The sequence below is a fragment of the Peromyscus maniculatus genome, chromosome 3 (genome assembly GCF_049852395.1).
Source record: "Peromyscus maniculatus bairdii isolate BWxNUB_F1_BW_parent chromosome 3, HU_Pman_BW_mat_3.1, whole genome shotgun sequence".
Taxonomy (NCBI): domain Eukaryota; kingdom Metazoa; phylum Chordata; class Mammalia; order Rodentia; family Cricetidae; genus Peromyscus; species Peromyscus maniculatus.
In genome coordinates, this window is record NC_134854.1 from 75,869,600 (window position 1) to 75,890,835 (window position 21,236).

Consider the following 21,236-nt stretch of genomic DNA (forward strand, 5'->3'; position numbering starts at 1 on the left):
CACAGAAAAAATTAAAACTCATCTTTCAAATGAGAGTTATCATGGGCTGCAAGATGCTGCTCAACAGACATTTCCCTCTTTTTTTTTTTTTTTTTTTTTTTACATCATGATGCCCTGAAACATGGCTGCCTGGTAGAAGGGACTACATTTTCCCCGCACTCCTTGAAACACTGAGTCTACATCCTGGTTAATAAGATACAGGACTTTAAAGAAGTCTCCTTGAAGGTGTGTACTTTCTTTGTAGTAGTTTTCCTCTAGGGTGATTGGAAGAATGACTGTCACTCCTGAATCTACTTTAACGTGAGATAATCTTGTAAATGAAAGTCATCCTGGGCAAAGCAAAGCAGGAGTGTGTGTGGCTGAGCAGGTGAAGGCCCATCCTCCTCCTGGACTGACCACCACCAGTGCTTCTGCAACCGAGAGAAAGACCCTCTTACACTTCAGACACTGCTACTCAATGGCTTCTCAATAAATGAAGCTAAATTAAATCTTCACACAAACAATAAAAGCAATACCCTAAACAATCAGAATGCTAGCTCAAAGTTCTACTGAGAAACATGAAACCTTTCATGTCTTTGTTTTTCTGAATTAAAAAAAGACATTAGATTTTTATCACACTAAATTTACAGAATAACAACAAAACCACACTAAAGTCACACCCACACTGCCACATCAGATGTGGCTAACTCCAGTGGGATGGTTAAGGAATGGGAGAAAAAGAGAACATTATGTCAAATTATGGCTCCTGTGGTTGCTCAAGCCTTTTTCCAGTATTGGTTATTAGTGGGCAATAATGAAGCAAATTGCACATGCATATTGCTCCTGAGTTATCAACAATGCGATGAGCAGTAACCTTTGAAGCTGTCAGGATCTTTTCAGGCAGGCAATTAAAGTGAAAAATGAGAGTGTGCACAACTTCCATCACCCAACACTCCATGTACCAACACCACCTACTAACACTGACACTGGAGTGGACTCAATCTGAATATTTATTAATGCAGATCTGTTCCCATTTGTTCTTCTTCTTCTCTTGTAACCCAAGCTACCCTCACCTGCCAAAAAAAAAAAAGATTTTTTTTTCTTTAAAGGTCAACTCTGACATTACGAATCACATTTATCTGAAACTTACATACACTGTGACATATTTCCTAGCTGCATTAAAATAAACTTTCTTTCCCTTTCCCCTTCAGGAAATAGAAGTTTAGGACAAGCTTGAATTCCAAAGGAGAAAGAAGTTGAGAATGAAGTAATCCCACCTAGAAAAGCACTAAATACCAAGCTGAAAATAACCAAGGATAATGATGTTTATGGAAAGTCAGATACATATGTCAAGTACTGTGCACAGGTATTGAAACTCTCTTCAGTCAAAAAAAGAAAAAAAAAAACAACTCAGATCTCCAGCATACTAGAGTCTTTGCAACAGATGTTGTCATCTATAAAACTCATACTAGAGAATCATGCAATCAAGTTACAAAATTATAAAACAAAACCAAAATAAAGTTTAATGTTTTAAGTCAGTTTACAATTTTGTGTTGTGTGGCATCCAGTTATTCAAGGTGCATGTGGTCTATGGCTACAGGTTCATCACATTTGCTAGGAGAAGTGCTTCCATTTTAAGAAGATCACATTATATTATAAGAACTAGTATAAAAACACTTGCTATGAGCTGGAGAAAGGGCTCAGCGATTAAGAGCATTGCCTGCTCTTCCAGAGGACCTGGGTTCAATTCCCAGCACCCGCATGTCAGCTCACAACTGTCTATAACTTCTGTTCCAGCGAACCCGACACCCATGGCAAAACACCAATGCACATAAAATATATTACAAAAAAAAGAAGAGTTAAAACACTTGCTTTTCTGCTAACATGTAGGAATTGTTTACTATATGAATGTCTCCTGATTTAAATACCTGTAAGAACTGCAGTGAAATGTCAGAGATGCCCATGGAGGGAGCTGCCTGACAGACTGGAGCTCCCAAACAAGGATGTGCAAAGAGTCTGAGGATCCTATCCTCAAGCTGTTTGGTCTTAGTTATTTCTATCCACCAAGTGCCTGGAAACCAGCGGTTCTCAGCTAGAACTGCACATCAGCACCTCCCGGGTACCTCCAAAGACTCTGAGGGCCTGGCTCCCCTCCAAAGATTCTGGTGTGAAACAAGAAGAGACAGTTACCACTAATGACTATGGAGACTTGGAAATCAGAAAGCAGGAAATAGCTCAGTGGCAACCTGGGTTGATTTCTGGGACCCCAAAAAGGTGAAAAAAGGTTGTCCTCTGATTTCCATATATATGGCCCCCAACATATCATACAGACAGACACACATCACACAGACAAACAAGGACAGATAGACACACATCACATCACATCACATCACACACACACACACACACACACACACACACACACACACACACACACACATTTTAAAAAGGAAAAAAAAAAAACAACCCCAAAAACCCAAACAATTGCTTGGAAAAGTTATCAAATGAAAGAATTTGAGTTTTTTTCCAAACCCAAAAGGCAGTTGTGAAACTAGAAACAAATGACTGAGCATGCTGCAAAAGTTTTTATAGATGACCCCAGTGTGTGGTGAAATCTTTTGTTTGTGTGTGTTTGTGTGTGTGTGTGTGTGTGTGTGTGTGTGTGTGTGTGTGTGTGTGACGGCATGCAGAGGCCACATGTCGATGTAGTTTCCTCTCTCTCTCTCCCCACCTTATTGTAAGTATTATTTTGAGATGGCACTTCTCACTAGCCCTGGAGCTCCCCAGTTCAACCTGATTGGCTGACTAGCAAGTCCCAGGGGTCCTCTTGGTCTTTGTCCCTCTACACTGGGACAGCAGGCCCTTGTGAACGCTCAGCTTTTATGTTGGTCTCATATTTGTATAGCAAGCGTTTCACTGACTGAGCCATTTTCCCATCCCCTAGTGAGACCTTTAAAATCCAGGCTTCACCTGAAGCTCTGGTTAGTTTTTCATCTCTTTTACTTTCTAAAGAAGGCCCACACTTAGGAATCATGTGATCCACTTATGTCTCCATGTATTTTTAAAAGTAATTCATAAACCTTGAATGGGAAGCAGTCTTCATGTATTCTGATGACTAGGACTTTGTTTTGGAGGGGGTATCACTGATGGTAAGCTCCTAAAACTAATAAAACTTCATCACTTGAATTTTGAGTCTTGGGATTTTCTGTTAAGACTGATTCAGGCCCATGTGTTTTTCTTGTGCTGGCATTCTTTCACTTCAGTAACCAGTCAGGTCATTATGAAGCAAGTTAGTTTTGCATTTTGGAAGCCTGTTTCATCTAGGATTTGGCAAACAACAACAACAACAACAACAACAACAACAAGAAAACTATTCTTCCAATGTCCCAGGGAAGCCAAAGAATTGTAACAAAATAAGACCAACCAACCAACCAAACATCCAAACTGAGAAACCAGCCACAGGAGAAAGAGCTGAACCTCTGGATTCAGGATTACACAATGGCTCTACCTCTGAGTCATTAGATAGACCTACAAGTGTGTATTGGTTACAGCTTGATCTGAGTAGCTCTGACTGGCCTCTGATGGGATCACACACATGCATCTCTGTGCCCAGATTGGGGCCAGGAACACAGTGTTTAGGCTCAAGGGCTTCAGAGATGACACATGGTTTGGGATATGTGGCTCTGGATTCTGGATAGATTGCATCTATTCTACTTGTTAATGAGTAGGGACACATGCTGAGGAACCTTGACGATGGTATGAATTTGGGCATTGGGAAGTCCCTGGCCCTCTCACTTATCTGGAACTTGGCAGATGGCCCCTGACTATCTTGGCTTCTGTAGAAGGACTAGGCAACTCTAGCCTTTCTGATACTTTTTTAAAAAATTTGAAGTTTTTCCCTGGGATAGGCAACATATTATGGAAGTTACTGGTTTGTTTTGATGCATGCTAACTTCATGACTGGAGCAAGTTTCTCAGGCCAAGCTTTAATTTTCTGATACAGAAGTCAGTGACTCACAGCTTATGAAGTTGTTATGAGGTTGTTAAGGGAATTTAAGAGATAAGCTGTATACTGCACAGAGTACAAGGGCTGGAACATGGTAAATACCTAATAAACCTTAACTGTTACTATTATTTCAGGGTGTTGGTGCTCACATTGAGGGATTACAGTTGTGAACAATCAATCACTCTAAGTGGCAGTAACAGCAGATGAAAGTATTCTTACCATCACCGGGTTCTACCATGTACGGGTGAAGACAGAACCAACTGCTCTCCATAGGCAGTCCTCACAGCAGAAAAGCGCCTTGGGAAGAGCAGGGGAGACAGGCAGACCCTGAGCTGTTTGTTGTCCTTTCCCAAAGGAAACACACTGATCAGAAAAGGCCCTGCTTTAGGTCTCAAGTGTATCCGTCTGACTCCAGGGGAAGGTTGCTTTGCCACTCTGCTTCCCTCAAGTAGAAACAACTTGAGTCAGGGCACTAAACCCTTTTCCAGCTGCTTTTGTTTTCTAACAGGCTTTCACACAGCTCTGGCTGGCCTTGGACTTGCTATGTAGTCAAGGATGACATTCAACTTTGACTCCTCCTGCTTCTACCTCCCAATACCTGGGATTATGTGAGACCAAAGCAGGAATAAGAACAGTACATCTTACAAGTTAATGGGAGGCCAAAATGGGAACAGCAGACTCTGCAGGTTGAGTTCTATTTGCAGTTAAGACAGTTAAGAATAAGTTCTTTTGGGGCCTGTTTGTTTGACTAGTCTGTACCGGCTGTGCTTGATCACAAGAGGGCAGGAGGTATGCAGGCAGGAAATGTATCAGGATATATGCTTGCTCCTGATTGGATCTGATGGGAAATACCACAGCCATGTGGTTTTGCCTTTTTAAGCCCTGCAGAATGTGACTTTTAGCTATTTCCTGGGGACCCAGAGATGGACCTGGCCAAAGTCCGTCATCCTGGCCAGAATTTAATTAAAGCTTGCTTCAAATTTGGCTCAAAATTGTGGAACTGGTTTTTCTCTCCAGAATCTCAGGATTAACAATTCCACAGGCTTGTGTTCCCGTGCCCAGCAGAACTCTGAGTCCTATGTCACCACTCAGTATTAGTGCTCTCAAACGAAACTGCCAAGTGGTTGTTCCTTTCCAGTTTGTAGAGGTGATCTTATCTCTTGCACAAATGAAGATGAATTCTTACAGCCAAATTAAAAGAAGCAGCAGATAACCATTACTATATAAAAGTGTTTTTCTTCCAGTATGGCTCAACATCACTTCACACATTTCAGAACACTCCGAGCATTCCCAAGGCATCTTCTGCCTTGGACATCAGTCCATTGAAAGGTACCTAACCACGGTACCTAAGCACGGATACTGGAATCAGAGGACTGGGGGCTTCACTCCAGGCACAGAACTCTAGCTTTCTAAGAACATGCTGCTCTGTTGCTGACTGTCAATTTCTGTGCAGGAAGGTGAATTGCTCTTGGGGCTGGCTGGCTTTGGTTTTATCCCCAGTGTCAGGAATGAGAAGTGCATCACATGACCAACAGAATGGGAACTATACATCTGGGTAAGCCACGTATTTCCTAAAAACAGATAGAAAGGAACAGAGATCTATACCACCCCCACACCGCTCCCCCACAAGGGCAGCCATCATTGCCATTTCCCTACTAGGTTGGTTTTTCCACTAAAAAATGTGCTTCTTGAAATTCTTAGGATGAGATCAAACATGAGACACATCAAGATCCATGACAACGCTTAAAGATCCTGAGCATCCATGTTTCTTATCAAATTCCTCCTGCCAGTGAACAGCCTTCAACACCAGAGTGCCTAGTCCTGGCTCTGCCTATTTATAACTGGTTTTAGCAAGTTAATCGCCTTACCTGTGAAAGCTGTGAGAGGTGACAAATACCATCTACTTCTCACAAGCTGGAGGCCAGCATCTCACATAAACAGCATTCCACTGTCAACTTTACAGCCCCACCTCTTGCTGCCAAGATAAGGAGGTCTCGAAGTTTTTATCCTCTACTAGGAAAAACCCATGCTGCCATGTGGTCACTTGTAAAACTTACTGGCAAGTCATCTATGGAAAAAGAGAGCTTACCCTATATACAAGACGCAGACCAGAAGTAATTAGATTTCATTTTCTTCCACATCCGTGGAGCTTATGTAGAACATGCACACACACACACACACACACACACACACACACACACACACACACACATACACACACACACACACACACACACACACACACACACATACACACACACACACCTGGAAAAGTGTTGACCTTCCTCAGAGACTTCAGACAACTTCCTGGCTAGCTTCAGCTGAGGTTATTGTTCTGACTCACAAGAAAAGTGCCATCAACTTATAAACCAAGGCACATTTAGATGATTTTATCACACATTTAAACAAAATGTGAAGGTTCTGTATCATGTTGAGTAAAATGGACATTATCAAAGTGCTCACAGGAACTCAGTTCCTCAGCGGGGCTCACAGGACTTTGGAGATTTGGTAAACTTTACTATCAGTAGAATTCAGAAAATGGAAGGCAGAGATGCTAACAGATTTTCTAGGCTTTCTTGAGACGAGGTTTAATACTCTAGATATGGCCCCAACATTATATGATATTGAACCATCTTGTGTGTGTGTGGGGGGGGTGGTTTTTAAAAGGAAGGTAGAGATAGAATATGCTTTAAAAATGTCTACAAATCCTCTGCCAACACTGTCTCTGCCCTCAGCTCATCTACACCCATGAGTTAACTCTATTTTTCAGTGTTTCATTGTAAACTACAACCAGATATACATTTTCTATTATAACTAGCACACTAATTTCCCGATACAAATATAAGTTTTAGAAAACATTATTTAATTTACTAACATGTAATGTACCTTGGTTAATAAATTTCATTTCTTAAAATATTAGGACAGTTCATTAAATAGTTCTCATGACCTTCTAATAAGTCCTAATTGGATATGTTTAAGAATACAAATCTTGATCCTGCCCCGGACCTCCCATCTGGACAAGGGAGAGAAGGTCACCATCAGCTGCAAGTCCAGTCAGAGTCTTCATTCAAGCATCTGGAAGAACTGCTTAGCCTGGTACCAGCAGAAACCAGGGCAGGCGCCTAAACTGCTGATCTACCAGGTATCCACTCGGGACACTGGGGTCCCTGATCGCTTCACAGGCAGTGGGTCTGGGACAGATTTCACTCTCACCATCAGCAGCGTCCAGGCTGAAGACCTGGCAGATTATTACTGTATGCAAGGTTATGATACTCCTCCCACAATGCGTCAGCCTCCAACAAAAACCTCCTCTGAGAGTCTCACCAGCTGCCTGCACCACACAAAGCCCTGGACCTGCACATTTCCACCTCCTCCTTCTGTCCGTGAGCCAGTGTGCCTGAAACATTGATGAAAATGTTTGCAGAGCCCAGCAAAATATGATGGGTTCAACATCTCTTACGTTTTTTAATATGAAAAACCTTTATATGAAAATGCAATGGAGAACTCAGTATTATTTTTCTATTCTTTCTGTAACCTATAAACCAAAACTCTGTTGCTCGAATATGAGGGATTTATCTTTTATAGTTCTGGAGTTCTGGAGTCCATCATAGGAGTCCATGGGCTGAAGTGATGATGATGACAAACTGTATTTCTGTTGGAGGCTGTGCAAAGAGTATTTCCTGCTCTTTCTAGACTCTGGAGTGCTTTCTTACTTCCTTCCTGGTACCCATTTCTTCTATTTTTTTTCTTTTTCTTTCAATTAATTCTTTTAACTTTTATTTAATTGATTACCTCTGTCTGTGTATTTTTGTGCATGTTTCTAGGTGCACACGTGACATGGCATAGTTGTGGAGGTCAGAGGACACTTGGACTTGATTGTCTCTTTGTCATTTGGCTTCTAAGGATCAAGCTCAGGTTTGATCAGGCTTGGTGGCTAATGTCATTACCATCTGATCCATCTTGCTGACTCTTAAAATATTTTATTGATGTAAATTCAGTGTACACAATCTTCTTAAAAGCTGTGTTTTTCTAGTATATCATATATTTTGACCATATTCACTAACCTTCCTCATTTCCCCTTCCCTTTCCTGCTGTCTTTTCTTCCCTAGTTTCTTTTACTTTTATCCCTTTGTCTCTCTCATACATACAGACCCACCCACATGGACCCGTCCATCACATACATATACATACATATATAAGCACATATACATATGTACATATACACATATGGATACACACACACAGACATGAACTTCACATACCCAGAATTCACATACTTAGGACCAGCAAAGGAGGGAAAATGTGATATTTTTTTCCCTTTGTTTCTGGGGACACATCTCCCTCTGAAGTCTCCATATCTGATTTCCAACTGTGGAAACTGAGAACTCTCCCTTCACACTAATGTTGAATACAATTCTGTGTCAGCAGATTCTGCCTTCCAGTCTTTACATTTCATACCAATTAATAAAGCTTAATGTTTTCAGAGGGGAAAAAAAAGAATACAAATCTTGCCAAATTGCCAATCAATAACATCAAGCGTTAAGCCCTCCTTTATTATTTACATAATAACATTATCTTATGTAGAATACAGAATATTTACAATGTGGTTGCACCAATCAAACCCTCCAAGTATGTCTCTCAACTGTTTTCCCTTCAATGCCTACACCCCAGTGTCTCTTAATGACCCTGTCTTCTGTACACATCCTTCTTGCTCACTATACTTCCTGTTCACACCAGCCTGTTAGTTCTTCTCTGCCTTGTTCTGAACCCCATGCTCTGTCCTGGGGTGCTCATGTGGCTGGTTCCCCATTAGAGGCATGAGGATGGAAGGGTGGTGTGAAAGGAGTGAGCAGGGGGTTCTGTCCACCCCTCCCCACCAGGTGTGCTCTGGGACAGTGGCTGCTACTGTCTGCTTGGAGTCACAGCTATGGCAGTGACCCTTCTTTCCAGCTGCCATCCTCTCTAGGCTTTGGCCATAATGTCACTTCTGTTCCTTCAGCATCCTGCTCTTACTTGGTCTTGGGTACCTCAGGCTCCTTTTGTCTCCCATGTACCCATATTTACCTCTCTTCTGCTGCTGGATGACACACCTTTGTACCACATCTGCTTCACTGTCTGAAAGACTTCACCTTCTTCTCTATGACCATCCCCAGATTCATCCTAGAAGGCCCACGGAAGAGGTGACTTCTCTCCAGTGTGTTCCACCACACTACATGGTAGAAGCTGCTTTAGTGCGCCCATCTAGTAAAAGGATGAATTACATTGTAGTGTTACTGTTCCCAACAGATTCAATCTCTCCAAAATACAGCTCCTGACTTCCCTTCTGTCCCTAGCACTTAGCACAAAGGTGTCAGTACTTATGATTACAGAACAAGCCAACAAATGAATGAATGTAATAGGACTTAATTACAGAATGCAACACAGTTATGTGCCACTAAGAGTTATTTCCTGACAAGACTGTTCACAAAGCTATTTCACTGTGACCCCCATTCTGGGATGGTGTAGCCTAAACGCAGCTGCTGGGATCCAGCTGGAGACAAATGCTGATTACTGCAGTGAGCCAGCTAGATGGGTCTTCCCCAACTAGTTCCCCACAATCCCACATCACCTGGCAGGGTGTTTTCTGCTTGTTATGCTAATTAGATTTTACTTGAAAGATGTAATTATTGTTGCAACCCAAGGAAATAATTAATGGCCAACTTTAGTGGGCAAAATATTCATTAATCAAGTCAATAGACAAGATACCTACGGAGTTTGGGGAGGGGGAGTCCTTAGAGAGGAGGGAAAAAGATAATCACCTAGAGAGTTCTCCCTTCCATAAATGTGGGTTAAATCTATTCAATTACAGTCTCTTGAAAGTTGACATTTCAGATTTAGTCCTATGCCTCCTGAAGAAGTCTAGGTTTAAACAGCTGGGTTTCAAGTTACAGTATAAAACAGGATTATTTATTTTAAAACATTGTATGTAAGAATGAACATGTTTGGATGTGTGTAGAGACCAAAGTCAACCTAGAGTATCATTCTGCAGCTACCATTTTTTTTATTCAAGATAGGGTCTCTCCATGGTCCAGACCTCATCAATTAGCTAGCTTGTGGGTGATCGGCCAGCAAGTCCTAGGGATCTGTGGGTCTCTATAAGCACCCACTATCATGTCTAGCTTTCTTTATGTAGGTTCTGGGGATCAAACTCAGATTCTCCTGCTTTTAAGGCAAACGCTCTACTTTTTAAACAACCTCCCTAGTCCTATTTAATAATATTAAACAAAAACATGTAGTGATCACCAGGAGACCACAGTGGTCTCATAGTTGGTCTCTCAAAATACTTAATCACTCAAGGACTTCTGAAGGTCACAGACATCAGTTTCTGTTCTCTTACATTAAAGGCAGGGAGAAGAAAGTGGTCAGAAGATCAACTCAGGTTGATGTGCCTTATAAACATTCAGCTTTTAAGTCCAAGGGAGGATGCTCTCTAGCACCTTGGTAATTCGAGCCTGGGAAATATGGGACATTAAACAAAGATGCTCCAGAGATAAGATTAAACCTGCACTTACTAATAAAGGTGTATCAATCCTAAAGAGCACTGCATCTCAAACAAACAAAAACCATAAACCAAACCAACTCTGGCTCGTTCCCCCACAGTCCTTTTATACTATCCATGCCCTCAGATTTATAGTACTGTACATTAGCTTGACACGTCTCTGCTACATTATAGAGATTGAAGGACTGGAGATGGGCCACATAACTGACATATAATAACTGACAGTCAACTTAAAACCCAAAAGTATTCCCATGTTTTCTTTTAATTTTAAATGCTAACAACCATATTCTAGCTTCTACTTGCCCATAAAGCTGTTTCACAGTCCAGGAAAAAAAAATGTTTTAAATACTGTTCAGCATCCACATCTTAATGGTCTAGATGCTGAAATACTTTTCACTTAGAGTAATGATCTCCAGGAGTAAAAATAATATAATTATAACTGAATGACTTGGTCAGCTAAATCACAACCAGAAATACATGGGTATGTATTTCACTCATGTGCCAAAAAAAATCTTCATTCTGGACCATCAGCACAGCACTAAATTTTGATCTGTCATTGAAAACAGTCACTTCTATTTCTGGCATATGCCATGACAACAGGGTACAGCAATTGGCCAAGACAGCTAATATTTCACATTAAACCTTCCCACCTGACCTTAAGAATCCAAGATGGAGAGACTCACGAATAAGGAATTATTTGTTACATAAACAGTTCTTTTCTTTGAAAAACAACACACACACACACACACACAAACACACACACACACACACACACACACACACACACACACACACACACACACACAAACCCACCACGAAAACACCTCTTAGTCAAAGCATGGAAGGAGGGTCTTACCTTCTTGTGAAGGAGATGCATTATTGGTAATACATTTGTAAGGTGTGGGCAGCATAGACCCAACGGAGAGAAGTGGGTTCTCCAGGTGGCTCTATGATCTGGGGGACCAAGCAAGCCCCCATGAGTATTTCAGTGGTGAACTCTGGGGTTCAAGTGTAGCTGGCAGCCATTCCAGCTTTGATCTGGAAGTTCCAACCCCCCATTGAGGCTTTGGTAATGGTCACGCCTACAAGGCAGGGCCAAGAGAGGGTGCTGAAGACCCCGAGAGATCCGGATGCACCACCTTCTCTTGGTTCCTGGACCCTGGATGCTGGAGGTAGACTGAGCAGAGTTCTCCAGAGAACACCGCCGGACTGCACTATGTCTTCCCCAGACCCTGTAACCTACCTATCCCTTCATTTGTAAGTTATGCCACTAATAAACCTCCCTTTTAACTACGTGGAGTGGCCTTAACAATTTCACCAATATTCAAGGGCATTGCCAGGTCCTTGGGCGTGCCTTTGAGAGGCAAGACTCAAGGAGAGAGTCTTGCACACGGGGAAGCAAGCACATCTCCTAGTATTCTCCCTACCACTTGTTTCGAAACTACACATGAATCCACATTCAAATCACATTTTTATCTTCCTGTTAGTCTTTCCTTAAAAGAAACTTGGAGGAAAGCCTTGCAGTCATTTCCCTTCCTTTATCTCAACCCAAGTCTCCATAGAGTGACCCCCCAGTGTGCCCCATCTTGGCGTGGTCCACATCACCTGAAAATGCTACAATCCACCATGGCTGCCATGCTACCAATGAGTCCCAACCACAGAGCTTGGTACCATTCTTGCACTTCAGCACAGCCCCAGCTACTCTAATTGAACAGGGATGAAAGACCCACCAAATGAAGCACCTGTATGCAGTGTGCCCAGGTGGATGAAAGACCCACCAAATGAAGCACCTGTATGCAGTGTGCCCAGGTGGCTGAAAGACCCACCAAATGAAGCACCTGTACACAGTGTGCCCCAGGTGGCTTTAATGTGGGGCTAGGTCTGAGAGCCACTGTAGTATGGTTGGTCAGAATAAGCACTGTGGTTGCTCTCTTCAGAACCAACACCCAGCCCCGAGCCTTCTACATAAACAGAAGGCCATTTAGGATGGGTCATCTACTAGAATATTAAAGAACTTCTCAAGCCCTGCCTGCAGGGCCTGGTCCAGCTGCGGGGGGTGGAGGTGGGGTGGGAGGGAGCACCTTAGGGTTTCTGATGTGTGGGTCTGGGTGCAGTAGACATCTATATTTCAAACAAGATTCCAGCGGCTCTGATCCTGCTGATCTTAGAAGCATCTTCCAGAGCACTGCACTTAATGACCAAAGCAGCCTGATAACCTTGGATTAGGTACACAGTGTCATGGGGTAACTGGTGGCCAGGACAGTCACACTATCAGGAACATTAAGGAGGGACTAATGGCACTGGTCTTTAATCCTATCTGACTGTGGGTCACAGTGAGACAGGAACTGAGGAGACTCCTCCCATGGGACTCCAAGCCAGTCAGCAATCCTTAATTTTCATTGCACTCCTATCTGAATCACAGATTGAGTGTTCTTTTGAGACTCAGTGTAGGCTAGCAAGAACAATAGACTGCCACTACTATTTTTAATAAAAATCACAGCAAACTTTCCTAGCAATGGGCCCAAGATGAATTTTTCTGAAAGCAACTAGTGGCAGACCTGGGCTGGAGACCAACCCACGGCTGCTTGTTAAATCAACTCAAGCAGTAGATCCTACAGCTGTAAAAACAGTGGTTTACAATCCAAGCTGCTAACAGCCACCCAGATAGACGCCATACTTAACTTTTAAATGCACACATTCTGCAACAACCGTCAGCTAAGAGACATAGAAAGGAATAGGGAAAAGGCCAAGGGCATCAGCTTTTCTCAGGAGGTCACAGGCTGCTGGCTCCCAGTAATCTCCAAGTGCATACACCACTGAGCAGGGACTCACAGGGAGTCATGACCCGGGCAGAGCTTCCCTCTCCACCACAGGGATCTGTCCCATGAACTCCAGCCAGCAGTGGCAAATATAGGTGTCAGGAAACTTAATACTTCTGGGTTGTCTGATGGTTAGTCTTTAAGGAGTTTCTGGAGTAGAAGTCAACAGGAAATTGTGGCCTCTGAAAAGGGTCTCTGTTCCTAGGAAGGCAGTAGCATGAAGATGGTGAGGTTGTCCAAAGGACAGTCACAACCTTACCTGCATGCACACACATGGTGTGTTGGGTTCTCAGTCACTCCCACCCTAGACCTCTCCAAAGAAAAAAGTGTGTTTGTCAGGGTGGGTGCACCGCATCTACGGCTTTGTAGTCCCACACTGAGAGTTCTGAGAGTTTCGGGCAGTTTTAGAGTCCTCAGAGCATAGCTTCCTTTGGGAATTCCAAGAACCACGTGGGAAAGAGAAGGTTTTTGGTTTTGTTTTTTCATTTTGAAAATTAAGGAACTGAATTTACACAGCCAAGAAGCCAATGGGGGAAACTGGCTAAATGTAATAGGTCATCAAAAAAGGAACATCAGGTCAAAACTGAGGAAATCCAAATAAAGCATGAACTCTAGTTAAGAATGTATCGATATACTAATATAATCAAGATGTTAGTATATGAAAAAACTGGGGCTGGGAATTCTAAATAGTTCTGTATTTTTTTCTGCAAACTTAAAACTAAAACAAAAAGGTTGTTTAAACAATTCAGGAACAGATGATGCTCAGAGAAAATAAAAGAGGTAAATCTCAGACGCACTACTTTCTGTGTGTTTAAGATAGTTTAGATGTGTTTGTAATTGACAAGTATTTCAGGCTTTGAAGCTATAAAAATAACACACACACACACACACACACACACACACACACACACACACACACACAGAGAGAGAGAGAGAGAGAGAGAGACTTTAAAAAAATCCCTTTCCAGGAGGAGAGGGTTTGTGTGGAGAAAAATGCTATGCTCACAAAAGGCCTGAAATATACCTTAGCAATCCTTTGCTATGAAGTCTTTCAGCAGGAGCCATTGTGCTCCTGACAAATGACCCATGAAGAAGATGGACTTGGTCCACTCAGCTCCAGAACCTAGGTCCCGCCTCTCCCTGACATGCACCAATGTCTCCACATTCTCCTGTGAGCACATTGGTTCCTGTGAGGCCTGCATCCCAACCATGGTGGGTGACAGCTTAGAGAATATTGTCCCTAACACACCAGGGGCATCTGAATGAGGGCCACAGAGAGTCTCTGAGCTCCACACCCATGAACTCAGGGTGAGAAGCCAGTCCAGCCTTAAAGCCAAGCCATTTATCCAACCACCTATGTCAGTCCTTTGCTGAAGACTAGACGGCTTTACATCAGCGGGAAATCCCCCAGACTTTCATTCAGGAGGAGAGACTCACAGCTGTAATTCCAGCCTTTGGGAGGTGGAGGCAGGAGGATCAGGAGTTCAGGTCCAGCCTCAGCTACAGAAGACAGTGTTGCAAGCCAGCCAGCCAGCCAGCCAGCCAGCCACCCTACCTTTCACCTTCCCTAGCAGGAGTTCACATCAAGTCATCTGCATACTACTTTCTTACATTGTCCAACTCCTCCAGGAGTTAAAATAGGCAGGAGTCTGGAGATTCTGGGGCAGAAGAAGGGCTCAGAAGCCAGGACAATCCAGAAACTGAATTCAAATCCCTGGAATAGTGGGGCATTCATAGCTGCCCACACACTCCTGAGGTTGGCTGTTTTTGCTCTGCTGTTTTAATGCCAATACCAAGGAATGTGTATGGAGAGCAGTCTTCTCCCAACACCTTCACCCTGGCACTCACCTAGACCAAAGGAAAGAGGACCACAGAGAGGAGCCGATGGACATTATTTTGAAGTCCAAGACACAAACTCCCAAGGTTCCCGGTTTGCTTTCTGCACCAAACATACCCACCTCACATGTTTGATGGTTGCTTCTGCTCTTGCACGTGTCATGACCTCATTTTCTACTGTTCTCCTCTAGCCTTCAATGGACTCAAACCTACCCCTTCCCTGACAAGTCCATTAAGTCCTAAATGAAGCCCAAGGGGGCTCTGTTTCTCCTGCATTGATCATGGTCTCGTTCAATTTATTGAACAATTACTATGTGCTACATATTCTTTTAAGCACTAGAAACACAACAGTGAACTGAAAGAGAAAATCCCTTCTGTTGGGGGCTTACATTCTGGGTAGGGAAAAGTCCATGGGGACAAATGTAAATATATCCTATTGCGTATAGTATGTCAGGGGGTACCTTCTAGGAAGAGAGAGAACACAAGAAGAGGATACAGAGATAGATGCTCCTCTCATGGCGCCTGGCATCATACACTAATTCAGTTAATGTTTTCATGCTGCCTCTTCAGCTGGATACTTGACTGTTTCTTGGAGGACAGGGGTATTTTAGGATTCTTTCAGCGCAGACTAATGAACACAGTAGGTAATCTACCAGTTCTGTTGTACGAAAGCACTTAGGTAATTATTGCAGCTGACTCACATTTTAGAACCTTGGACCTCTGAAGGACTGGAGAGATGCTTAGTCTACATGGAAGTCGTGCTGGGTAAGCTGTTGCAGCTCCATCCCTCATCAATTTATCACAGAGCTGCGTCCTGGGCACTGGGTGCAGCACTGACCAGATGCCGGAAAGGAGCCAGTGCTGAGGCTTAGACATTGCCTGAGTGTGTCCCTAAGGGATGCGTGGTCCTTGGGGTGGCAACACTGGGGAACGTTGTGTGCTTGTAAGAGGTAGAGCCTAGTGGACGGTCATTTGGTCACTGTGGAATTATCTACCCAAGGGGTGAAGACCATTCTTTGAGGACCTTGAGCCAGTTCTTCAGAGACTGAGTTGATATTTAAGGGAGCTGACTCCAAATGTTCTCTGGTTTTGTGTTTTGAGAGTCAATTTCTTCCTTCCTACACACACGAGCACATACCACCCACCTTCACTGTCTCAACAGAACCAGTTAATGCTGGCTGACATCATGCCCTTCGGCATCTAGAGCTACTCGTTCAAGAAACCTCTTTCTTTGTAAAGTTAGCCAGCCTCGAGGACTTTCATTATGGACAGAAAGGCAGGCACCACAGCCAGTGAAACCCGACATGTATGACATGGGCACCTCGGGAAAAAGCCCACCACGGGACATGTGATCACTTCTTTGTGAGAAACAAGCTAAGTGATGAAAAGGGGACTGAGCTAAGTGCTTGGGAGGAGGAGGCTGGGTTGGGAAGACTCTTCTGAGAAGGCAATGTTCCAGTCATAACCTAAAACCCAAGAAGGAGCCAGCTGGGCAAAGGTGAGAAAGGAGGGGGCTGGGGCAGAGAGAGAGAGAGAGGCAAGGCCTAGGGGTGCACATGTGCTGAGTGTGCAAAGAACCAGGACCTGCTAAGGCTGAGAGAAGTGGGGGCTGGGTCTCAGCTCTGTGCTAGGAGTGAGCTTTACCCTGAGGCAGTGGGAATCCATGGCCGCTGCTAAGCAGGAGAGAATGAGATTGACAAGAGAGCCCAGAGTCACTGACCACATGCTGCAGTTAGGCCGGCCGCCCCAGCACAAGGAGTAAGTTGTAGTCAGCCTACGTGGAACCCATTGTAACTACTGGGATCCGGGCTCTCTAACCATTGATAGTCTCTGAGCCACAAACGGCAAAAGCTGGATTCAATATGTCCTACAGGGGAAATTAGGGCTTCCCTGAATCTTAATTACGGTAAAGTTCCAGTACTGTAGGCAGAAGAGAAAATTCAATGAGCTTCTCTCCGTGATGTCTCCTCTGTTTCACAGCCACTGTGAAGGCAATTCCACCATGGTCCTGTTGGAATCTGTCTTCTCTTGATAGGGATAAAAAGGCTAGTTATGGCTGTGGTACTGAGCTACTTACTGAGAGGTTTCTTCTCAGAGAAGCTTGCCAGAGTTGCCTTGGCAGGGCTCCAGGTTACATAACCCTGTTTCCCTAACCTCTCCTCCTGTCTTGTTTTTCAAATGTGCAGTCGTCCTGGTGGCTCCTCTGCAGATGCCCGCCAAGTTCCTCACACAGACACAGTACCTCTAAGTTAGATTCCAGAAGCCTCTGCTGTGTTCCCTCCCACATCTTTCCAGAAGCTTCAATCTGCTCTCTGCCTCCACGCCAGGCACTGGACAACTGCAAAGGATCAGACAAACTTGGGCCTGCCCCCTATCCCTCTGGTCAGGCCATTCAAGACAGGATTACCATAATCTTACCATCCTGTGCTTCACAGGCAGAGGCGGGGCGAGCTTTGTGGGTCTGGATTATACCCTCTCCTCACATTTCATGTCAGAACCATGGAAGGCCAGGGAGAAGTGCACTTACACCACGCAGTCAGTACATGTGCAGAAGGTTGATCTAACCAATAGCTCCCAGAGCCTTCTCTCTACCCTCCCACAGCCCTGTATGCGAATGCCCTGACATCCCCATCCCCTGCACTAAGGACTTTATTTAGCCTCTTGTGGGAAGAGAATAAATAGGTCAATGCATTATTCATAACATGATACCTCTGCTATAACCAGAACTATGGTTCAACAAATGTGTTGAACAAATGCCTGACTGGATTTTGTTTTACTGCTGTCTGTCGGTTTGAGGCACATTCTTACTCTGCAGGAAAGGCTGATGTAGAACTTACAAGAAGACTAGGCTGGCACTGAATGTGCAGCAATCTGGCTGAGTGCTGGAATGTCAGGCATGAGCCCAGCCCTGGGGTGGATTTTTAAGGCTCCCTGTGGTTTGTTTTATAATATGGATATCTGAAACAGTAACACGGCCAGGCTGTGGTAGGTTACCGTCAGCTTTCTGAAACAGACAAGTCCAAATCCAGGCTCTGGCACCACTTAACCATCAGTTAACTGTGGGAAGATGGCATGGGGGGACTTGAAGTTTTTTGTGGTGTAAGAATTAGTGAAATTATTTGGAGAGTAGGTAAAGCTTTCTAAAGAGCTCTAAGATAATGGACAAGTGTGCAGGGAAATGTGTTCATATCTGATGCTGTAGCAAGCAGAAACAGGCAGGAGATCTAGTAGTAACCTTGCTTCTCCTTAGGAATTAGAAACCACAGAGGCACAATTTCAATTCTCACTCCAGGACTGGTGCCATAGTGACATCTTGTGGTCATGGGCTTCATGACATGTGGGCAGCCCTAAGGCAGACCCTGACAAGCCTGTATGACTGACTACTAACTCTACAGCACAGCAACGTAAACGTCTTCTTAACCATGAGTTCACTGTTCCCCACTAGAAAATCAGAAGTGAGAGGCTGGCCCCAGCTGGCTGCTAACACTCACCCCGGCCACCTCACCGGGGCCTCGAAGTGCTGGTTTAAAGCAGTGGCAGCCATCAGCTGAACATTCACCTGTCACCTGAGACTTGGCTAAGAGTTACTAAAGCTTGTTGGTTGTTTTAAAGGTGAAATGAAAACTACATCTCAGGCTACCAAGTACCAACCCATGCCACCTCCTCAGGAATTCTAAGGGCAGTAAGGAGGAAAAAAAAAAACCAACTTGCTTCTCTGGAATTTCAAAATGAAATTCCTTTGTATACCTATGCCCTAGAGCTACACAGTGAAGGAGGCAGGCCAGCAATCACCCACCCTGCAGGATCCCATACGGTGCTGAGTGCCGCCTGCCCTCAGAGCACTTGTGGAATCCTGCTGTACCCTGGAGGGCTCATGACAACAGGAGTGAACAGGCCCCATCACCACAGTGAAGGCGTGGAGAGGGGCTGACTTGAGTAGGGACCCAGAAAAGGCTCCAATGGAGTAGGTAGAAGTTGGCTTTTAGTACCATAGTTTGGGGCCTGGGAAGGCAAAGCTGTCTACCTTTGGAATTGGGCAAAACAAGATTTCATTTCTAGGACCACAACTTCCTGACTGTCCATCTGAGAGTGATCCCTGAATCCTCAAACCTTTCCTCATCTGCAAGCAGGGCTGGGAGCTGGCTGTGGTTGTAAGGAAAGAATGGCGTTGTTGGCGAGTCAGCACACATTAGGAACACACAGAGGGCAGTGACAGGAGTGGTCAGCCAGACAGTGGAGGCAGACAGGAAAGGCCACTGCCTCTGATGACATCAGGAGCCTGTGTGCAGTGGACTCAGCGGTCGGAGACCAGGAGGACTGTCTGGAGAGCACGTGGACTTCAGGCTTGTCCCGCCACCTCTTGTGTTCCTCCAGCCCATCTTTATCTTTCTTCTTCATGGCCTCAAAACCTCAAACCTGCTGCCACCAACGGATTGGTTTATTGTTGTTTCCTGTTTTAAATCGTTGTGCTTATTTTGTTGCTTACAAAAGATCTACTGAAAGAGTAGGAAACCTAGAAAACTATGGGAAACAAGGGACCTATAATCAACGGTCTGAAAGTTCAGCCTGTGTATCTTGCTGTAATTCTTTCTAGTTTTCTCTGCATATTTAAAAAAAGGCACCAGGCATTATGCTATAGCCAATTATAAGCTGAAGATTTTGTTCCATATTTTACTGTTCATAAAAACCCTTCCTAATACTTGGCTAGTACAAAGCTGTGCGACACTTTGGAGGATTTAAAAGCCATGTGAGACCAAGTTCCTCTCTTCAGAAGCCTGCAGCTTGGCTGCTGACATATGACGGGCACAGGAGGGTCGGACACAGGATAGGGTCAGCGACAGGCCATTCGTACAGAGATGTCCTCAAGGGGCTCACCCTAGACAAGACTCCACAGCCCCGAACGTCTAGCGAGGATCTTAGAGTCCAGCTACACAGCACTGTAATTCTGTAGGCTACATCGTTAGGAAGCTCCAGCGCATCCCTCCTTCCCAGTGTACAGAGTGGCAGGCCCATTATGGTCACTGACACTGGTCACTGATCACACCTTTGTAATTATGGGCTAAACTGAGTTTCTGCAAAAGTTCTTTTCAAAATATCATAAACAAACATGGGAAATTCAGAGAAATTTTAGGTCATGAAAAACTTGGCACTTTATGTGAAAATCTAAAAAAAATCCTTATAATTAGAAGTAAATTCTGAAATTCCATATTCCTGGTATATTAATAATCTGTAATGTGAAACTTTATAAGAACATACTCAATGTGATCATGAAGTCGGAATCACCTTTTCCTGGGGAAAGCATTTCCTGATTAGCCTTGGCTATGGGTTGGAAGTAGTTGTTCTCAAAGGTTCATGACCTGGGGGGCTTAGTCCTCAGCATGGTGATGTGAGGTTGGAACCTGTAGGAGGCGGGGCTTACAGGGATTAGGTCATAGGGGAAAGATTAATTCGTTGTCATAGGACCTCAGCGCTCGCCCTCCCTCCCTCCCTCCCTCCCTCCCTCCCTCCCTCCCTCTCTCTCTCTCTCTCTCTCTCTCTCTCTCTCTCTCTCTCTCTCTCTCTCTCTCTCTCTCGGCCTTTGACAAAGCAAGCCACCCTATGAGCTTGGTGCTTTCTGTATGGTTCTCTTCCTCTTCCTCACCATGTTATGACAGCCAAGGGGACTACTGACAGAGGCTGAATATACAGGGTTGCTCAATCTTGGACTTTCAGTTCTCAAAGAAAGGTAAACAAACTTTTTATAAAGTCCCAGTTTCAGGTACTGTGTTTAAGGGACAGAAAATGAAGCCTATGTTCATGCACGCACTCATCTAGGAAATCCTGGATAAACATGTGAAGTGGGTTAGGGATCAATCAGGTGCTGGAGATGAAAGGCAAGTGACCCAGGGAGTTTCCATGTTCTGGGAACAGACAGTTTAGTAGGTGTGGGGCTGATAAAGAACAGACAATCACTATCCTATGTGATTAATATTACAGATAAATTAGAAACTAAAGACAAATGCCATGTTAAGGAATGACCACCAAGAATGAGCACTATGTTTACCAAGATCTAGTGAAT

The 21,236-nt window shown here is 44.1% G+C and overlaps 1 protein-coding gene and 1 long non-coding RNA gene across 4 annotated transcripts in view; both read right to left on the bottom strand.

The window, feature by feature from the left end:
* Jazf1 (JAZF zinc finger 1) overlaps nt 1–21,236 on the bottom strand; it is a 314,694-nt gene that overhangs the window by 142,870 nt on the left and 150,588 nt on the right. The window contains exon 1 of one of the 3 annotated variants that reach the window (XM_042273344.2): nt 4,205–4,690. The exons of 1 other annotated variant lie outside the window; for it this stretch is intronic. In XM_042273344.2, the coding sequence (XP_042129278.1) occupies nt 4,205–4,256 (52 nt within the window). In that variant the 5' untranslated portion in view covers nt 4,257–4,690. Of the gene's footprint in view, nt 1–4,204; nt 4,691–21,236 lie in introns of those variants that run through there. One more of the 3 variants, XM_042273345.2, reaches the window with a different exon arrangement.
* Nucleotides 972–2,041, bottom strand: LOC143272356 (uncharacterized). The gene is made up of 2 exons (XR_013049858.1): nt 1,908–2,041; nt 972–1,052 (listed from the first exon to the last, which is right to left on the bottom strand). It is a non-coding gene; the product is annotated as an uncharacterized LOC143272356 (long non-coding RNA).